We start from the raw sequence: 18,000 nt of genomic DNA, 5'->3' as shown, positions 1-18,000 counted from the left end.
AGGGTATGTTCGTCGGGTGTGGCATAAATGGCTACCGTATTTGGTATAGCTTGATCGAAGAAGAGGAACTTGAGGAGCAGTCTCATGGTTCTGAGCCATCTGGTCGCAATCGCCGGCCACCTGAGTGGCATAAGGACTATGATATGACGTTCGCCGGTTTCGCTCTCGGTGCTATGGAGTACGTCGGAAACATGCCAAGTACTATTGCTGAATTGAAGAAGAGACCCGACTGGTCGAAGTGGAAAGTAGCTGTCGAGGAGGAGATGAACTCGCTGCTGAAGATTAAAACGTGGACGCTCATGAAGCTTCCGAAAGGGCGAGAGGCAATCACGTGTAAGTGGGTTTTTCGGATCAAACCTGGAGAAGGCCAGGAACCAGATCGATACAAAGCTCGATTGGTTGCGCGCGGCTTCAGCCAACGATTCGGGTTTGACTATACCGAAACCTACTCGCCGGTCGCGAAGTTGGACACGTTGAGGATGATGCTAGCTGTCGCCAATCAGGAGCGAATGCTGGTCCATCAAATGGACGTTCGGACAGCGTTCCTCAATGGAGATGTGACCGAGGAAATATTCATGGCTCAGCCTGAGGGGTTCAAGCGCGGAGATGGCCTAGTCTGCCGACTGAATCGATCTCTCTATGGTCTCAAGCAGGCTTCGAAAGCGTGGAACGATAGGTTCCACCGTTTCGTGGTGACCAGTGCTCTTATGTACGTGGCGATGGACGAATGAAGATTTTCTTGATCCTGTACGTGGATGATATTTTGGTGATTGGACACGAGCTGAAGGAGATTCTAGCGGTAAAGAGTTCATTGTCGAAGGAGTTCGATATGACGGATTCTGGAGAGGTGAAGAGTTTCCTTGGTATGAGAATTACAAGGGACATTGAGCGGAGAGTTCTGTGGATTAGCCAGCAAAGGTATCTACTGGATCTGCTAGCACGATTCAACATGTTCGAGTGTAAGCCAAGTTCCGTTCTGATGGAGAGTCGCCTTCGACTGGAGAAAGGAGAGGAATCGCAGCGTACGTCGAAGCCATACAGGGGGTGAATAGGTTGCTTGATGTATGTAACGTTAACCACCCGTCCAGATCTGTCAGCTGCGGTTAACTATTTTAGCCAATTCCAAAACTGTCCGACAGAGGAACATTGGACATATTTGAAACGTGTGTTGCGGTATGTCAAAGGCCCAGTGAATGTCGGACTGGAATACAACGGAGATGATAGTGCAGCTTTCCTGGTGGCGTATTGTGATGCCGACTGGGCGAATGACATTGTCGACCGGCGATCAGTTTCAGGATACTTATTCAAAGTATTCGGATGTACAACACTGTATCGCTTTCGTCAACAGAGGCTGAGTTGATAGCTCTTTGTGAAGCCACTTGCGAAGGATTATGGATTGTGCGGCTTCTCACCGAGTTGGGTTTCCAGATAAAGACACCTGTTCTATATTTTGAGGACAACCAATCTGCTATCAAGGTGGTAGAAAAATCGAGGGATCAGAGTAAGCTGAAGCACATCGATGTTAAACACAACTTCGTGAAGGAATTGGTGCAAAGAGGAAGCATTGGATTGAAGTACGTGCCATCTGAGCAGCAGGAAACCGATATCCTTACCAAAGGATTTACTCCGGGACCGTTCCAGCGTCTGCGAGCAGCAATCGGCCTTGGAGATTGCATAAATTAAGGAGGAGTATTAGGGTATAATTTATGAGCCTTTTGCCTAAATCACATTATGAATGTATTTCGCACCACGAGTGCTCCTGTACACTGAACCATAACATCCTCCTATCATTGAATGAAAACTGATTCGCTTGCGCCCTTTAACAATATGCTGTCGAATTCTGGATGATTATCTTTTGGTTGAATTTCTCAGCAGATGATGAAGGTTTATATGATTATCATTTAATTTAAGTATGACATTTGCATCAAAACTGATTGTTAAAAATTCAGAGCTTAGGGGATAATAATATGCGAATAGAATTGTGAACACAAGCTTTTAAAATGTTTTTAGGCTTAAAACCGCGTGTGAATTTGCTTCATAAATGTGTGTAAAATATACAACATTCAGAGGACAATAATTAGCGAACAGTGTAACCACAAGAACAAGGTTTTCAAATGAATAGAGACTGAAAAATGAAGGTGAAATCAAATGTTTATTTTAATATTTTATTTTGAATTTCTCCGTTAGTACTAGCCCTGATTGCGTCAAAAGAAATTTGTCATTCATGACGCAATCAGAAATAGCCCAGAAAGCTTGAATACATATACTAAATAAAGTAATTTTTTTTATTCATAATCATTATACGTATACAATTTTCTTCTTAACATTAAATAATTCTGTATTTTTTCTAAAGCAACTGGAGGGCCATCAAATATATCAATATTAAACAAATAGTATCCTTTTTGCTTATCTCCTACAATATAAGCCTGATAATGTTCATCAAAGCTTTTAACTGACCATTGTGAAACAACAACAAAATAATCTTCTTTAATTTTAATAATTTCAACGATTTGATAGATCTCGACATCTGAACTTAAAGAAACTGTCAGGAAGTTTCCAGCTCTATACAATTTATTTTGATACGTTAGCGTATCACTAGAAAAAATGTAATCATGCTCTGCTAGGGGTTTTTCAAAAATCAGCTCTGTGAAATAATCTTTTTCACTCCAACGGTTCAAGCTGAATTTTCCATTTATGTATGTTTTCAAAAATGTTTCATTGATTATATCGTACGTGAAAAACAAAGATGCTTTGATACACATTGTGTAGCAAATATTCTTTCTTGAAGAAGTATTGTTAAAATATTGTTTGAAGTCTCGTGCCTCGTGCCTGAAACATGACATTTTTTTCAGAGGACCACTGTTTCTTATAATTCTAGGATAGTGTAACAAAAAATGCTGTTTTGGCTTCAAATGCTGATCGAAAAGTGTTGTATATAACATATGGTGCTCAGTAATTACATCTTTTAACAAATTCAAGTCCTCGTTCGAAAAAGAGGGAAGATTAATTGAATCAAGCAGTTTTAACAAAGTTATAGCAAATTTCCAAACCGGATCGTTCAAGGGAACAAACGGTCCACCTATAAAGGAAAAGAAGTTTGCGAAAACCGCCATTTCACTAGCTGTCATTCGCAAAATTACAGTTTTTTCTTCTGAGATTTCATGTATGTTTCATCAATATCTGGCATTCGACTTAAACCTTGCTCTAAGCGGTAGTTGTTCAGTTGTTTTCGTCTGCTGTTAATTTGAACAAGAGTGCACATTTTTTTTTATATATATGCAATAATTAAGCACTTCAGTGAAACCAAATGAGCACACTCCAGAACTATAAAAGTCGTGCATAATGTCAGCATAGAAGTTTGAAACAGTATGAAATGATTCTAGGGAGTTGAATAATGATTCTCCAGTCAATCCTGACACTGATTGTTTCTGCTGTACATCTATGTTATAATTATCAACATCTCGAAGACTATATTCTTCAATAATCTTTGGTTCTTCGGCAGAATCTACAGTATAAATTAGCGGTGAAGGATCCCGAAAACTACAACATTTGATGCAAACCAAGATTATCACCTTGAATATAAGTGGAAAATGGACGCGATACTCGTGGTTCCTCGTATTGATCACAATTCCATTAGATTCAATTTCCTTAAATGTGTCTATGACGTGTCCTATCAATTTATCAACTCCATGTTGACAATTTTGCAGTGTAAGAAGTTGATAGTGTTGGAAAACTGTAATAAAGGGCACAAATTGAATGCCTTTTATTATGAGCGCTAAGTGGATCGTTTATCTCGAATTCATCACTATAAAAAAATATTGGAATGATGATTTTCTCAGGACATTTAGCTTCAACAGTTTTAAACAATGCCCCATTAACAAAATTTTCGAGTCTCGCAGATTTTTGTAGGTTTTCCATATGTTCTAATGTTTTTTTAAGAACATTTCCTAGCTCAAAAAATTTTCTTATTTGATATTTTACATTACTCATGGTCAAATACGTTCTTTTTTCAGGAGTTTCTACATTTCTATCACTGTATAACTCTACTTTATCGATATGGATAACATAAACATTAGGTTTCTTGTACAGATCAGCTTCTTCTAAATACTTGAATAATTTATGTTCAGTATCAATAAATTCGAAAATATTTGATACTTTTCGCACATACATATCAAATACATATTGTTGTTGTACATCCTGTGATGTTGGTGCTGCTGTACTGATTAGCCGTCCTATATTTGAATACACGGAATGTACGTCTTTCAAAATATCTGTTACATCCTTGCGATTGAAGTTTCTTTTCCTGTGTAGATCGATGACGAAATTGATAGCTAGACGATCCAAACTGCTTAGAGAATTCTGCAAGTGCATGGTGGCAGTCTGCGTGGATGTTGATGGTAGAGCCAATTCATTGTCAACCGGTATCCTAAAATTTAAAGTAATAGTTAGCAACTAGTCAATGGTAAGACATTTGAATAAATTGTACCATTCTTTCTTCAGCTTCTTGATATTCATTTTTCGATTGCTTAGAAGTTCGTGGATTTTGATCTACTTGCTCCATTCTTTCGAGTAGATGTGATTTCAAATGGCGCCGAAATTTGTAAAACAATTAAAATAAATGTGATTAGATCACATTTGTTCTAGAAAAATATTTTTTTTATCGTTAAGATGCTTAACAACCCCCCTTTTTAGTCGCCCACTGGTCACCATAGCCGGTTGAACTCCAGACGAAACTGGAACCGCACTACCGTTCATACTGGCGACAACGCTCTGATGAGACAACAAAATCTTACCCCTTAGCTCCTCCCCTGATCCTATCCTTCCACAATGTACCTCTCTTACCTCGAGTAAGCCGCGAGTATTCGGCCCAACTCCTACTAGACATAGAATTAAGTGAATTTTGTTACAAACAAAGAACAATGAACTATCGGCTCCGTAAAGCTAACGCGATTGAGCCTGCCAAATAAACGAACAAGTTAAAAAATAACCCTCCTTTTAACTGTAAATTTATCAACTACCATGATTTTCATTGTTGTGAACCATGAATTTCGTTGTGATTTTATGGTAATCGACAAAAATGTCCAATGTTTTGACAATAAATATCATGTTTACAATGACAATGAAAATCATTGTATTTTTATTGTGTTTTTTTATGGAACCCTATTTAAACGTATTTTTTTTGTGTTATGGATATTTTAGATGAAACACATATACGTATTTTTATAATATTTTTTAGAGTATTTTTCGAAGTTTGTATTTACAATTCAGCTAATTTATGAAGTTCACGATCTCAGAAATGTATCTGAATTTACATTTTCAATACATTTCTATACTCAATCGTGCTCAATCTATTAAATACTTCTCGAAATTCGTTCTGATGGCCCATACGCGATTTAAATCTAATCTAAACTTTTCTTAAACAAAAATAGTTAGCTTAAAAAAGGGGTGTGGAAATTTAGATCGTAAATTTGCCTTTTATGTTGAAATATTTGGTAGGGAGCAATATATACCCGCATAAACGCGAACCATAAATTGACCTTACCTAAAATGGTTAAAAATTGTTTATAATCCCTGCTAAACTTTAACTGAAATGGTTATGGAACTTTACATGAACGTTTAATCATAAAGTTTCAACCTTTTGTATTATGGTTTTTTGGAACTGGACCTTACAAATAATGGGTTGTTAAGAACCATTACCGTTCCAAATTCTTGTTTTCTCCATACATTTTCGGAAAGAGAACTATATTAGAACCTTTTAACTTATGGTTTGAGAGCTTTAATGGTAATGGTTATGGTAGTCAGTAAGGTCCACGAATGGTAGGATGGATGTTAACCCTTCTTGTTTTCATTATTAAAAAGCTTAAAAATGATAGTGTTGTGTATCGAATATAAAATTTAATCGAACTGGATTTCAATCAACAATGAACGGATGAAAAAGGATCTTTCGGGTATTCATACTTGATACTTACTTTTCTCACCGAAAAACTAATGAAGAACATGTTATTACTTCGTAATGAAGAACAGTTATTACTTGGTAATAACTCGTCCAGTATATAATTAAGAAATCTTGGTACACACTTTTTTGCGCGATTTTCGTTTTTTAGAAACACCAAGACGATTAGACAGAAACTCGCACTTTTATCACACTTTTTAATATGTGAAAACGTGCTTATTTGTCCAGTTTAGTGTGAAATGCGCAATACTATAATTTACAGATCGATCATTTCTCTTTACTTTCGGTAAAAACCATTTTAACAATTCAATTTACATACCTGATTATCACAGTGTACTGTAGCTGAATATTTTCGGCTCGAAACTGCAGAAGACACAAGTTTGTTAGCACGTGCTGCTTTCGTTTTAAGTTCAGTTTCTTTGCCTGCCGATGTCACCCCGGTAGCACCTGGTGGCAGCGTGTGTCCTTCGTGGTTCTCCAGTTCTGATGATTGTTGCTATGCAGAGAAAAATGGGTAAAATAAGTAAAAGTCTTGTTTCGGTTATTTGTAAATTGCGTAAATAATGTGTATGTAACCTTGAAGGTATGTAGGTATAAATCATGGTCATTACGATTACTGTTGATTATTTCAGCGTTAACGTTTGCAATGATGAACTTGCGTTGCGGACGTTAACGTAAACGTTATCGACAATTATCGATTGACAACCCTGGTCCTCACAAGTACCTACTTCAAATCTCAACCGATCAGTCGATAACAACATGGACATAGCTAGAATATATTAGTCATATTCCTGGTCGTATTAGTTGACATAGGGTAAACACGCCTATAGTTGCGATACGTTATAAGCGTTAGGTTCCTATAGTTGTGTATATAGAGCCTCCATACACAACTATATGTACCTAACGCTTCTAACGTACCGCAACTATAGGAGCGTTTACCATACCTGATTGTCACAAGTCTCTGTTTTAATTTGTTGTATTGGCATCGTCTGGCGTTCATCATCGTGTTCTGGGTTCGTTTTTAGCTCAGATTCATTTCCTGCTGAGGCGGCTCCGTATCCTCCGGTGCTGTGTGATGATGCTGTGTGTTCTTCGTGATCGTCCAGTTCTGATGGGTGTTGCTATGTGTGAATAGAAAAAAGGATTAATCCCTTTTTGTTACGGTTATTTATAAATTACATATAAAAGATCCTATCTCAAGTCATCATGGATCATTCCATATCAATTTAGTGTTATACCTGGTCGTCGTAATCAAATTGTTGGTTTGGCATCAATTGAAGAGGCTCCAGGACTTGACTATCATGCTCTATATTTGTTTTTAATTCAGGTCCGTTTCCTGTTGAGGCCGCTCCGTATATTTCGGTAGCTTCCGGTGTCAGCGTGAATATTATGGATGAACTGTGTCCTTCGAGATCCTCTTGTTGCTATATATGAGTAGAGAAACAAGTTTAAAACAAGTAATTCTACTAGGCTATCTAAGGCTCCAATAAGGTGATCCAAGAGACGTTTTGCAGTTGGCCTGACAACTAAAATGCTGTGTGTGTGATTAATCAGTGTTACCAATTCAAGATGTAAATATAAACAAAACTATTTTCAACTTACTGTGAACTGTGAATTGTCAAAACATAAAAAAATATCAGCTGACCGTGGCTGTCTCATGGAATACACGGTCAATGGGAATAACACACAGAGAGAGAGAGAGAGAGAGTCATTTCTACTCAGTTATATGGATAAATTTCTAAAAACTGCAGGAACTCTGCGCTGAGTATCTGCAGTTTGTTTTTAATTTCACATACAACTGAGTAGAAATGTCTCTCTCTCAGAATTATTCTCATTGGCCGTGTGCCTCATGGAACAGCATAATAGATATCAAGGGTAAATTTACAAATAGACATAAGTGTACTATAAACAGTTGTTTGCATGAGCGAGTAAGCAATAACGGACGATTGAAATTAAAATTAAAATGGTGTCAATCAAATATTTTTAACTCAACTGAACAACTAATGTATACAACAGCAACATTCAATTTGATCGGAATCATGAAAACCAGATTCTGCAAAAATATTTAAATTGAACATCTCTTTATCGACTAGGATTGTGAGGTTTGAGAATCTCCGCGTCTAAAGACTGTTAGAGGTGACTTTGATCTCTTCGAAAGCATGATAATGCTATATTGGACTTATCTAAAAAATTATGCATGAATATTTGTGCATACTTGAACATCGTTCTCCACTGGTAGAGACTGAGGCATTCCTCTGGTATGATGAGCTGATTCTGTCTCTTCTATTGGATCCAACTCCGTATCAGAGGATTGCAACATGCTTGATGGTGGCGGTGTCTTTTGGATATAAATGTGCATGATGGTTTCAATGTTGGTATGCACGTACCCTCGCCGATTTCCTGCAATGAAAAAGATTTTTTCAATATAAATAAAATGCAGATAAAGTGAAAATTAGGTAATAATGAAAGTTTTCATTAGTTCATTTGAATATGCCATGGACATATTTTGTAAAACAAAAACAAAATGATTTTAATAGTCAAATTGTTGTAACTAATAGCTACTTAGGGAAAATTTCCCAATAATAGTGTTATTTTTCGAGGGAGAGTTTGCAATAGCAAAAAAATAATGATTGAAGTAATTGTTTACAAAACCACACGTCTATATGAATATATATTTTGATGTATTTTTAAGGTTCAGTCCAAGGTTCTACCGTTTCAACTTCCGGATCTAGTTGTGTTCTAACAAACGACAGGAAAATTGACACTCCGATGCAAAAATTAATCAAGTAGCCCACTAGTGTAGCGGTGGTGTGGTATCACCCAACATCTTGAACAAAATGTTCACTACTTACACTGAATATACTATTTATACTTGCCGTTTGTAATTTCCAATCAGATATCGCCTGATACACAGTAGCCGCATCAATATTGTGATCCTCCAATAGAGAATTCCAATCATCCGTGGTAAGGGTGCCAAATGCATCAGCCGGAAGACCGTGATCTAAAAATGCAGAATATTTTTCACTTAGTAGTCGGACATTTTCTAGAATCCTACATAATTAAAAAAAAAAAGACATTCCGGTTAAAAAATCATGGGGACTTAAACATTATTTGCCTCACCCATTAATGCAACCAAAACATCGGCTGGGAGGCCAAGTTTTACGGCCACATTCAAAATAAACATAAAATCTTGGTTGAACACTCTTACATCCATTGCTTAGGATGATATTTATCATAATTTTCTTGGCATTCAATTCACTTCACACAACTTGCAAAATATTCCACTTTCTACCTAGCTTTCTACTCGCAGAACTAATTACAAATGGAGAACTATTTTCCGAACACGATGAATAATCGGTTGAACCGTTCGCATCCACATTTTGAATGATTTTCGTAAAGGGGCTGAACCAATACTATTAGCATTTACATTTTGAAAGGCAATAATTTAAACAGAGTGCGATACACATTTCAACTGCTGAAGCGTTCGTTTTGCATATCACGGTACATTCAAAATTCAAAAGTAAAATCATCCGATTTTGAAAGCATCATCATCCGATTGGAGATGTCATTCGGAAAAAGGATTTCTATGTTCCAATATTAAGGGTCTGAGGAATCATACGAACAGAGGAAGATGTTTTGGTACAGTGTAAGTCATGTGAAAAACAAAAACAATCGAACAACTGTAAGCAAGTTAATACAAGTTTTTCTTTCGCATTTTCCACTATAAATCGGCTTATTTTCTTTCCGAAAGTCCTTCTGTCTATTACCCCCACCGGTTCCAACTATTTCCGGTCGCTGATAGACCGATGCTTTTCACATCACGAAATGCTAGGTTTCTGGTCTTAATTTGAGGGCATTATAAAACCCTAAAACACAGGACTTTTACTATCATATGGTCACAAAATACCAAAAATTCACACACCCGCCACTTCCCACGTCATCCTCAATCCGATTACCCTTGCGATTTCAAACCAAAACAGTCAATGTGTCAGAAATACCGGGTTGCCGGGATGAATATTTTACAAACAATCGCAGCTTGCACAATCGGCACACCTGCGGCAGACTGACAAAAAAAGATGACGCAAGATTGCTGTGCGGAGTGACCTACCCCTTGCATTCACCAGATTTAAATAAAATGCTCCATTTGCAAAATAAAAGCATTTTAAGATTGTACTTTATCGAAGAACTGTAAAAGTGATGTTCACCTTTTATCACGATTGGCCTTTTTAATGCACCACCAACGTAGAGTGCGCCACGCAAGTTCGAGAAGAAACGTCAACCAAACCGTTTGTTTACATCAGAAATACTATTTTTCACAACGCAAATTAAAGCATTTTTCATTGAACATCTTGCCAATTTCCATCGGTAATTGTCTTATTGTACGATTTTCCACAGATCTGAACTGATTTGTACCTTAACTATTCACCTACAAGAAATCCGGAAGACCATAACCACTAAGGCACTTTTCTAATTTTCCATTTTTCTCAACAAAAATATTCCTGAACACCAGCAGGATGTTTGCAAAAACGATACAGAATTAAGTTTTTCAACTGTAGATTAAGTTTTGGAGCATCTTAGATGAATCAATTTATCAGGAAAAGTGAAAAAGTGTTCCACTTCCTATGTCTCACAGCAAAAATGTCTGCTCAAAACACTGTTTTTGACGTTCTCCTATTCCAGAAGTTGAATCGATCGCTTAGTTTGTATTAAAAAGGCCGCGTATTTTAATAAATGTTAATCGTTAACGTGCGCGTTGATGCTTATTTCAAAGTGCTCAACTATCACGGTCAACTCCGAACAACCCGTCGTAACAGTAAGTAATAAGGGTCATATCTCGTCATAGGTGGATAAATTCAGGTTTTAACACGCACAATTCCTCAGTCACATTTTTTTAATTTTCGTGGGAAATAAACTTTGGATTACTTCTACGAGAAGCTAAGATTTCAACTGCTTTCAGATCTTTCAGGAGAAGTGTATGGTGACCATTGAATTCGTGCTAGGAGTTGATCGACCAGCATAATTGAGAATACCACTCTATCTTCCAGTCACCGCGTTCATTTGGGAAGAGTTGATTGCTCTGGTCTTTTCATCATCATCATCATCGTTTTCCAACTGCTAACCACATGGCATAACGGTTAGCAAGTCAAATAATTTATTCATTGATGATGTGAACCTTAATGCTCAAAAGATCTCCCGAAATGCCTGCTCATCAACAACAACAAAAAACTGGTTTCCCTTCAAACTATGTACAACAAAATCATAATCGCTCCGAACAATCGTAACTCTCCGATATTGCGCAATTAAATTGTTACCGATTGTCGCTTGCAACAAAGGGACATGTTCCGAACCTAACCTCACAAAGCAGCAAAAAAAAAAAAGACAACCACTCTCCACTCCCGTTTCCATATCTACGCTGTCGTCTCCGACCGAGACAAAACCAATCCGATCGGATCTCGTTATTCCCCATCTCTCACAGCTCACTACACTGACTGTAGTGGCGGCATGGCGGCGTGCTGCTGCTGGGGCTGGCATCGAACCGAGCGACCGTTGGTACAGAGCGCACCGACCGATGAGGAGATGTATTTCACCCGATTACGAAAATCATAAATGTTGAAAGATCAAGTGCATGTTAAAAATTTGCATTCCGAATGCTGCTGCTGCTGCTGCTGCTACACACAGTTTGTGAGAATGACAAACAGCTACAGCTAAATACAACGGCCACAACAACGAGGACGAGAAGCGTGTTGTGTTTGCTTTTTGCTGAGGCCTACTCTTCTATGACGATGGATGACGGTTTCAACAAAACCGAACGGGTCTCTCTCTCTCTCTCACAGAGCTATGCGCTGTTGTAGTTGTATAGCTTAGCCTGCGAACACAATCATTATTTTATTGTAAATTAATTGACGAGATTCTTATTTTTCCAATGGCTCGCTTGCTCTGTAGGTAGGTAGGTTGGTGGGGTTGGTTCGCTCGCAGAGAGGCACATGCTTTCAGCGAATGTCCCGATTCCGTTTGATCAATTGAGGTTAGGTCGCGTGGAACGTGGTGGAGTTAAAAAAAAGAAGTAATGAGACTATTTATGACACTGAGTATTGGGAACAGAGTTAGTTGTGTTAATTTCGTCAATTTTCAGTGGCTGCAGATGCAGTGAGATTTTTGGGATTAAAAACCGTCTTAGATTCCTGGTTGCAAGGTTGCAAATCCTCATTTTAGAATTTTGACGTAGGACTACGTCTTTGATTTCTATATGCGGGTACACTTTGTGAAAACCGAAAATGGAACATGTAACAAATTAAGAAAGATTTTGAACGTTAATAACTCAGCTGTCCCTGGTCCAATTTCAATAATTTTATCTCCAATCGATCAGAAATATGGCTACGCATCGATAACAATGCTTTTGAATGTTGATTTTTGTTAACAAAGTAGGCGTTGGATTGCTGTCTTGAACACTCCAATCAATTTTCTAGCATTATTCCATATCAAGACACTGAAGAGAGCAGTCATACCAAGATAACTTTATCGTTAATAAAACTTGTTCATTGTTAAGTGTTGTCCTGGTTATTTCCTGTCCGCCCCATCCGCACCGTATTCCTTCAGGTTATGGGCTCGTCTACGAAGGAAGGCTCTGGAATTACGCAGCTAAACGGATCGAACTTTGAGAACTGGCGTTTTCGCGTTCAACTCTACCTGGATGCGGCGGAAGTTTCAGAAGCGCTTACGGGGCAAGTTCCTGGTGCAACGGATGCTGGAAGAGCGAAGTTTATGCAGACAGATCGGAAAGCGAAGTCACTACTGGTCGGATTCCTTTCCGATGAATGTCTTGGCATAGTACGGGACAAGGAGACGGCTCGCGATATGTGGAAGGCACTCGAAGACACCTTCGCGAAGAAGTCTGTGGCAAGTCAGACTCTGTTACGGAAGCAACTGGCAAGACTTTGGATGAAGGAGGGTACTTCAATGCGGCATCATTTCTAGCAGTTCGACGACATCGTACGGCAGCTCAAGACCGCTGGTGCGAAATTGGAGGAGAACGATACGGTATCACAGTTATTTTTGACCCTTCCCGACAGCTACGACTCCATGGTAACAGCTTTAGAGAATATAAACGAAAAGGACCTGACGTTGGAAACCGTGAAGCAACGATTGTTGGCGGAGGAATCCAAGCGGTCTGATCGGATGGAAGATTCTTGTGAAGATAGGAGTGCAGCGTTTGTCGGAGGACGAAATTAGAAGACCAAAAAGTTTACCGGAAAATGCCATCGTTGCGGAAAGGTAGGACATATGCAAAAAGATTGCTATGTTAAGAAGCCAGAAGGTAAGGTGAATGCGGCCGTTAACAGCAAATCAGTTTCATTCATGGTGAACAAGATGCCGATGAAGACGGAACATAAGAGGTCAGTTTTCGTTGTGGATTCTGGATGCAGCGACCATCTGGTGAACACTTTGGAATGCATGCAGTCGGTGAGGAAACTCAAACAACCGTTCGTGATCGATGTAGCCAAAGATGGTGTTTCAATTATCGGATACTACGAAGGTGAAGTTACTGGACTATCAAGAGAAGGTGTGAAGTTTGAAATGAAAAATGTGATTTTCGTGCCCGAGCTGAGAGGAAACCTGCTATCCGTGAAGAAGATGTCCCAAGCGGGAATCGACGTACTATTCACAAGCCGTGTTGGAAAGCATCAAGCGATGATGAAAAAGAATGACTCAGTAATTGGAGTAGCGCATCTACGAGGTAATTTGTACGAATTGGATTTAAACTTGGACGTGTCAGGAGCTACCGCAAATCTATGCGCATCGGACGCTGGAAAACTCTGGCATCGTCGTTTGGGTCACGCCAGTCAGACTACGATGAACACGTTGGCCCGGTATAGTGTGGCGGAAGGATTTGGTCCGAAGGTCAATGCTATCGAGTTCTGTGACACTTGCGTGCTCGGTAAGCAATGCAGAGAACCCTTCGACGGAACTCGTGAAAGAGCTAGTCGTCTACTAGAGCGCATTCACTCGGACGTGTGTGGACCAATCAATCCTCCGGCCTGGGATGGATCGAAGTATTTTGTTTCATTCATCGACGATTATAGTCACTTTGCGTGTATCTATGTGATGAAGAAGAAGTCCGAGGTTTTTGGTCGTTTTCAAGAATACGAAGCGATGGTGACCGCCCAGTTCGAAAAACGAATCAGCAAGTTAACCGTGGATCAAGGGCGTGAGTACGGCTCTAAGGAACAAGAAGCATTCTACAAGCGAAAGGGGATTCAAATCCAGCCAACCGTAGCATATTCTTCGCAACAGAACGGAGTTGCCGAGAGGTTCAATCGAACGCTAATTGAAAAGGTAAGGACAATGCTGATCGACTCGAATATGCCCAAGTACATGTGGTCGGAAGCAGTGCTTACCGGTACGTATATATTAAATCGTTGCCCTACTGCTGCTCTATCGGACAACCGTACGCCTGCTGAGTATTGGACCGGTGTGAAACCTGATCTATCGAAATTGAGGATTTTCGGATGCAAAGCATTTGCATGGGTGCCAGGTCAACTCCGGAAAAAGCTGGACAACAAGAGTCGCGAGGCGGTGATGGTGGGCTATGCTCCCAACGGATACCGCCTTTGGGATAGAACGTCAAGAAAATTCCTCGTAGCCCGTGACATCAAATTTGACGAGAATTCATTACCGTACGCTTTTGAAGACAGTCAAGATTCGAGGGTACCGTTGGTGATTCCAATGCTATATCCGGCCGTCGAAGATGACCAGCAAGCTGAATTGGAAGAGCAGCCAGATGACCAGCAAGTTGAGTTCGAAGACGCGATGCCTGTGCTAAGTGATGACGAGGATGAGGTTGAACTAGACGAACAACCTGAGGAGCAACTTGAAAAACCTGGGGCGCTCCCTTCACAATCAAGAGGTGAAGACTGTTCATAGTCAAACACTAGGCGTGGTGAACGGGAGCGCAGGCTCCCAGGTAAGTTTCCTGACTTTCTAACTGGGTTCAGAGCAACGTCTGCTGGAAAAATTTCAACATTCCCAGATTTCCCGGATTCGTACGATGATATCAACGCGCGGAATGACCAAAAACTGTGGCTGGATGCAATCGATGAAGAACTGAAATCCCTGGAGACCAACAAGGTATGGGAATTGGTGCCATGCCCAACCGGCGTCAAACCGCTGCAGTCACAGTGGATCTTCCGCACGAAAGAGGATGAAGAAGGAAACCCTGTGCGCTATAAAGCAAGGTTGGTCGTCAAAGGTTTCTTGCAGAAAGCCGGTTTGGACTACAACGAAACCTACGCACCTGTGGCGAAGCTGACGACAATCCGTATTGTGCTGGCTGTCGGTGTTCAAAAAGGGTTCCATTTCCACCAAATGGATGTGAAGACGGCGTTTCTTCACGGTGAGCTGCAAGAGAAAATATTCATGGCGGTTCCGAACGGCGTCAAGGCGAGAGCTGGCACGGTGTGCAAATTGAAAAAGAGTCTGTATGGCTTGAAGCAGTCCCCTCGCTGCTGGAACGAGAAGTTCAATCAAGCGCTGCTGAAGTTAGGTTTTATTCGTTCCAAGCACGATTATTGCCTGTACACCCGTACCGACGAGAGGGGGGAAGATGCCATTTTCGTCGTACTATATGTTGATGACCTTCTCATAGCGGGAGCGAAGCTGTCAACAATTTTGAAATTGAAGAACGAATTATCCCGGATGTTCGCCATGACCGACTGTGGAGAGCTTAGCCATTTCCTTGGCATGAAGATACGTTACAATCGACAAGATGGAAAGATGATGCTGTCTCAAGAAGCAAGCCTAGAAAAGATCTTCCAGAAGTTTGGCATGTTGGAATGCAATCCTACAAGGACCCCGATGGAGAAAGGGTTGCAGCTTTATCGTCAAGTTTCCGAAGCTAATGGAGTACCGTATCGTGAGCTACTGGGAAGTTTAACGTACGTGATGGTATCAACGAGATCGGACATTTGCTATCCTGTCGGGTACCTGGGGAGATTCCAAGCTCAACCCGGACAACAGCACTGGACCGCGCTCAAGCGAGTAGTGCGTTACCTGAGAGGGACGATGGATCATTGCTTGACTTTAACCCGGGATGTTCAAGCAAAACCACTAGTTGGGTTCGCGGATGCAGACTGGGCTACCGATACCGAGGACAGGAAGTCAGTGAGCGGATTTGTCTTCCAGGTGTTTGGATCGACTGTTGCCTGGTCTAGTAAAAAACAAACGACGGTCGCCACTTCATCAAGTGAAGCAGAGTATGTGGCGTTAAGCGCTGCAGCATCGGAAGCAATATGGTTGATTGGTGTCCTAGGCGATTTGGGTGAAAAGCAGATCGAGCCAGTTGCCATATATGAAGACAATCGTGGGTGCATCGGCATGGCTAAGAACGTGGAGAGCAAGAGAGTGAAGCATATTGATATCAAACATCATTTTCTTCGGGATCTTGTCACCGCTGGGAAGCTGCTGATAGAACCAATTGCAAGTGAGAACCAATTAGCTGACTTCTTTACCAAGTCCTTGGACGCTGGCCGATTCGAGGAATTAAGGACGAAGCTAGGAGTATCCAAACGAGAGGGGGTGTTAACAAAGTAGGCGTTGGATTGCTGTCTTGAACACTCCAATCAATTTTCTAGCATTATTCCATATCAAGACACTGAAGAGAGCAGTCATACCAAGATAACTTTATCGTTAATAAAACTTGTTCATTGTTAAGTGTTGTCCTGGTTATTTCCTGTCTGCCCCATCCGCACCGTATTCCTTTAATTTTCAACAAGAAACTATTAAAAAACTGGTAAATGTCCAGCATTGTCCAAAAGCGTCGAATTAACTAACAAATTCACCAATTAGCTACATGCATATGCTGCTTCCCCAGCACAGTCGTCAGAGAGTAGTAAGTAGACGAAACAAGTCGAAGTGGCATTCGCCTCCGATCCTCGGGCGCGTGCGAATAGGGAGGATGGAATTCCGTAATATTTTGCACACTCATCGCTATACTCAGAACCACACGGTGGTGTTCGGTCGTCGAAATTAGTGGCAGCAGTAGCAACAGTAGCAGTGCTTTCGGCGTGTGGCGTTGAAAAATGTTCTCCAGTAACAACGAAAGGCTGCCTGCAAGCAACGAGCTGCAGAGCCCACATAAGCAACCATCAAAGGAGGAAGAAGCTACACCATTATGCTATGGATCGGAATCAGTAGCTCTTCGTGAGTCGCTGCGGGTCGGTCATCTATGCCAAGCGTGTCACCCTCGCTCCAAACGACATACAGCTCGACAGCCTCATCCGTGTTGAATGACCAGCTCAGAATTTCTCAACCATCACTACAAAACGGTCCTTTTCAGGGTCACCAAAAATTTGTTAAAGAGTATTATTTGGACATTGGTCAAGGTCATTAGTTCCCGCAAGCAGTTAGCTATCAAGGCTCAACCTGTCTTTAGAAGGTGTGGAATTGTAGGCCTGAATATATTGGTGCAATTAGTTTTTCCTCGGCTTTCATCCCGCACGATTTGTTTCTTTCGTTTAATCAATCACCCTTGTAGTGACGTCGAAAAGATTGTTTCAATCGGCGCTTACATATGACATTTAATGTGGATTATAGAATTTTTTGTATGTTATCAAAATGTATGCATGGTTTGCCACTAAATGTTGAGATAATTTATTGATTATTGAATTATCACACTATATACCATGAAAAAGCAGCCTGTTTGTGAGTTTTTGTCTGTTTTGTGTAAGGAGTTATCATAAAAAAAAACAAATCGCCAGCTGTTATTTCCCGGCGACTTTACAAATAAATAAAATCAAACAAAATCATCATGCAGAACTAGCTAGGATTTGTTTGACTTCATATTTCACAAAATTGCTTTCGAGTGTTAAGACATCGTCTCCCGCAAAGTTTACATTTTTCCTTCTACCCAACACATACACCAGGGCTGGATAGATCTCCTCAGGATCTATAGAATCCACGCAATTTCAAAAAACAAAAATGCACAGCATTACGAAAAGAGGTCAGCTTTCGACCAATAGCAGATAGATTTTAATTCTAAACAAACCAAAAGA

The 18,000-nt window shown here is 40.3% G+C and overlaps 2 protein-coding genes across 2 annotated transcripts in view; one reads left to right on the top strand and one right to left on the bottom strand.

Annotated features, from left to right (window-relative positions):
* Positions 1-18,000, top strand: part of LOC135702184 (uncharacterized) — a 115,241-nt gene that overhangs the window by 63,764 nt on the left and 33,477 nt on the right. The window lies entirely within an intron of this gene.
* On the bottom strand, positions 3,013-4,600 carry LOC135702116 (uncharacterized; the record flags this gene model as incomplete). The annotated part of the gene is made up of 3 exons (XM_065223116.1): positions 3,013-3,079; positions 3,761-4,426; positions 4,470-4,600. Coding segments are annotated over 3 exons (864 nt in total), but the record flags the coding sequence as incomplete, so codon positions are not given.

Source organism: Ochlerotatus camptorhynchus, unplaced genomic scaffold (genome assembly GCF_037179485.1).
Source record: "Ochlerotatus camptorhynchus isolate MF236.1 unplaced genomic scaffold, CSIRO-AGI_Acam_v1.1 ptg000185l, whole genome shotgun sequence".
Lineage (NCBI taxonomy): Eukaryota > Metazoa > Arthropoda > Insecta > Diptera > Culicidae > Ochlerotatus > Ochlerotatus camptorhynchus.
Note: the sequence above shows the minus strand (reverse complement) of the source record. Positions and strands in the feature narration are given on the sequence as shown.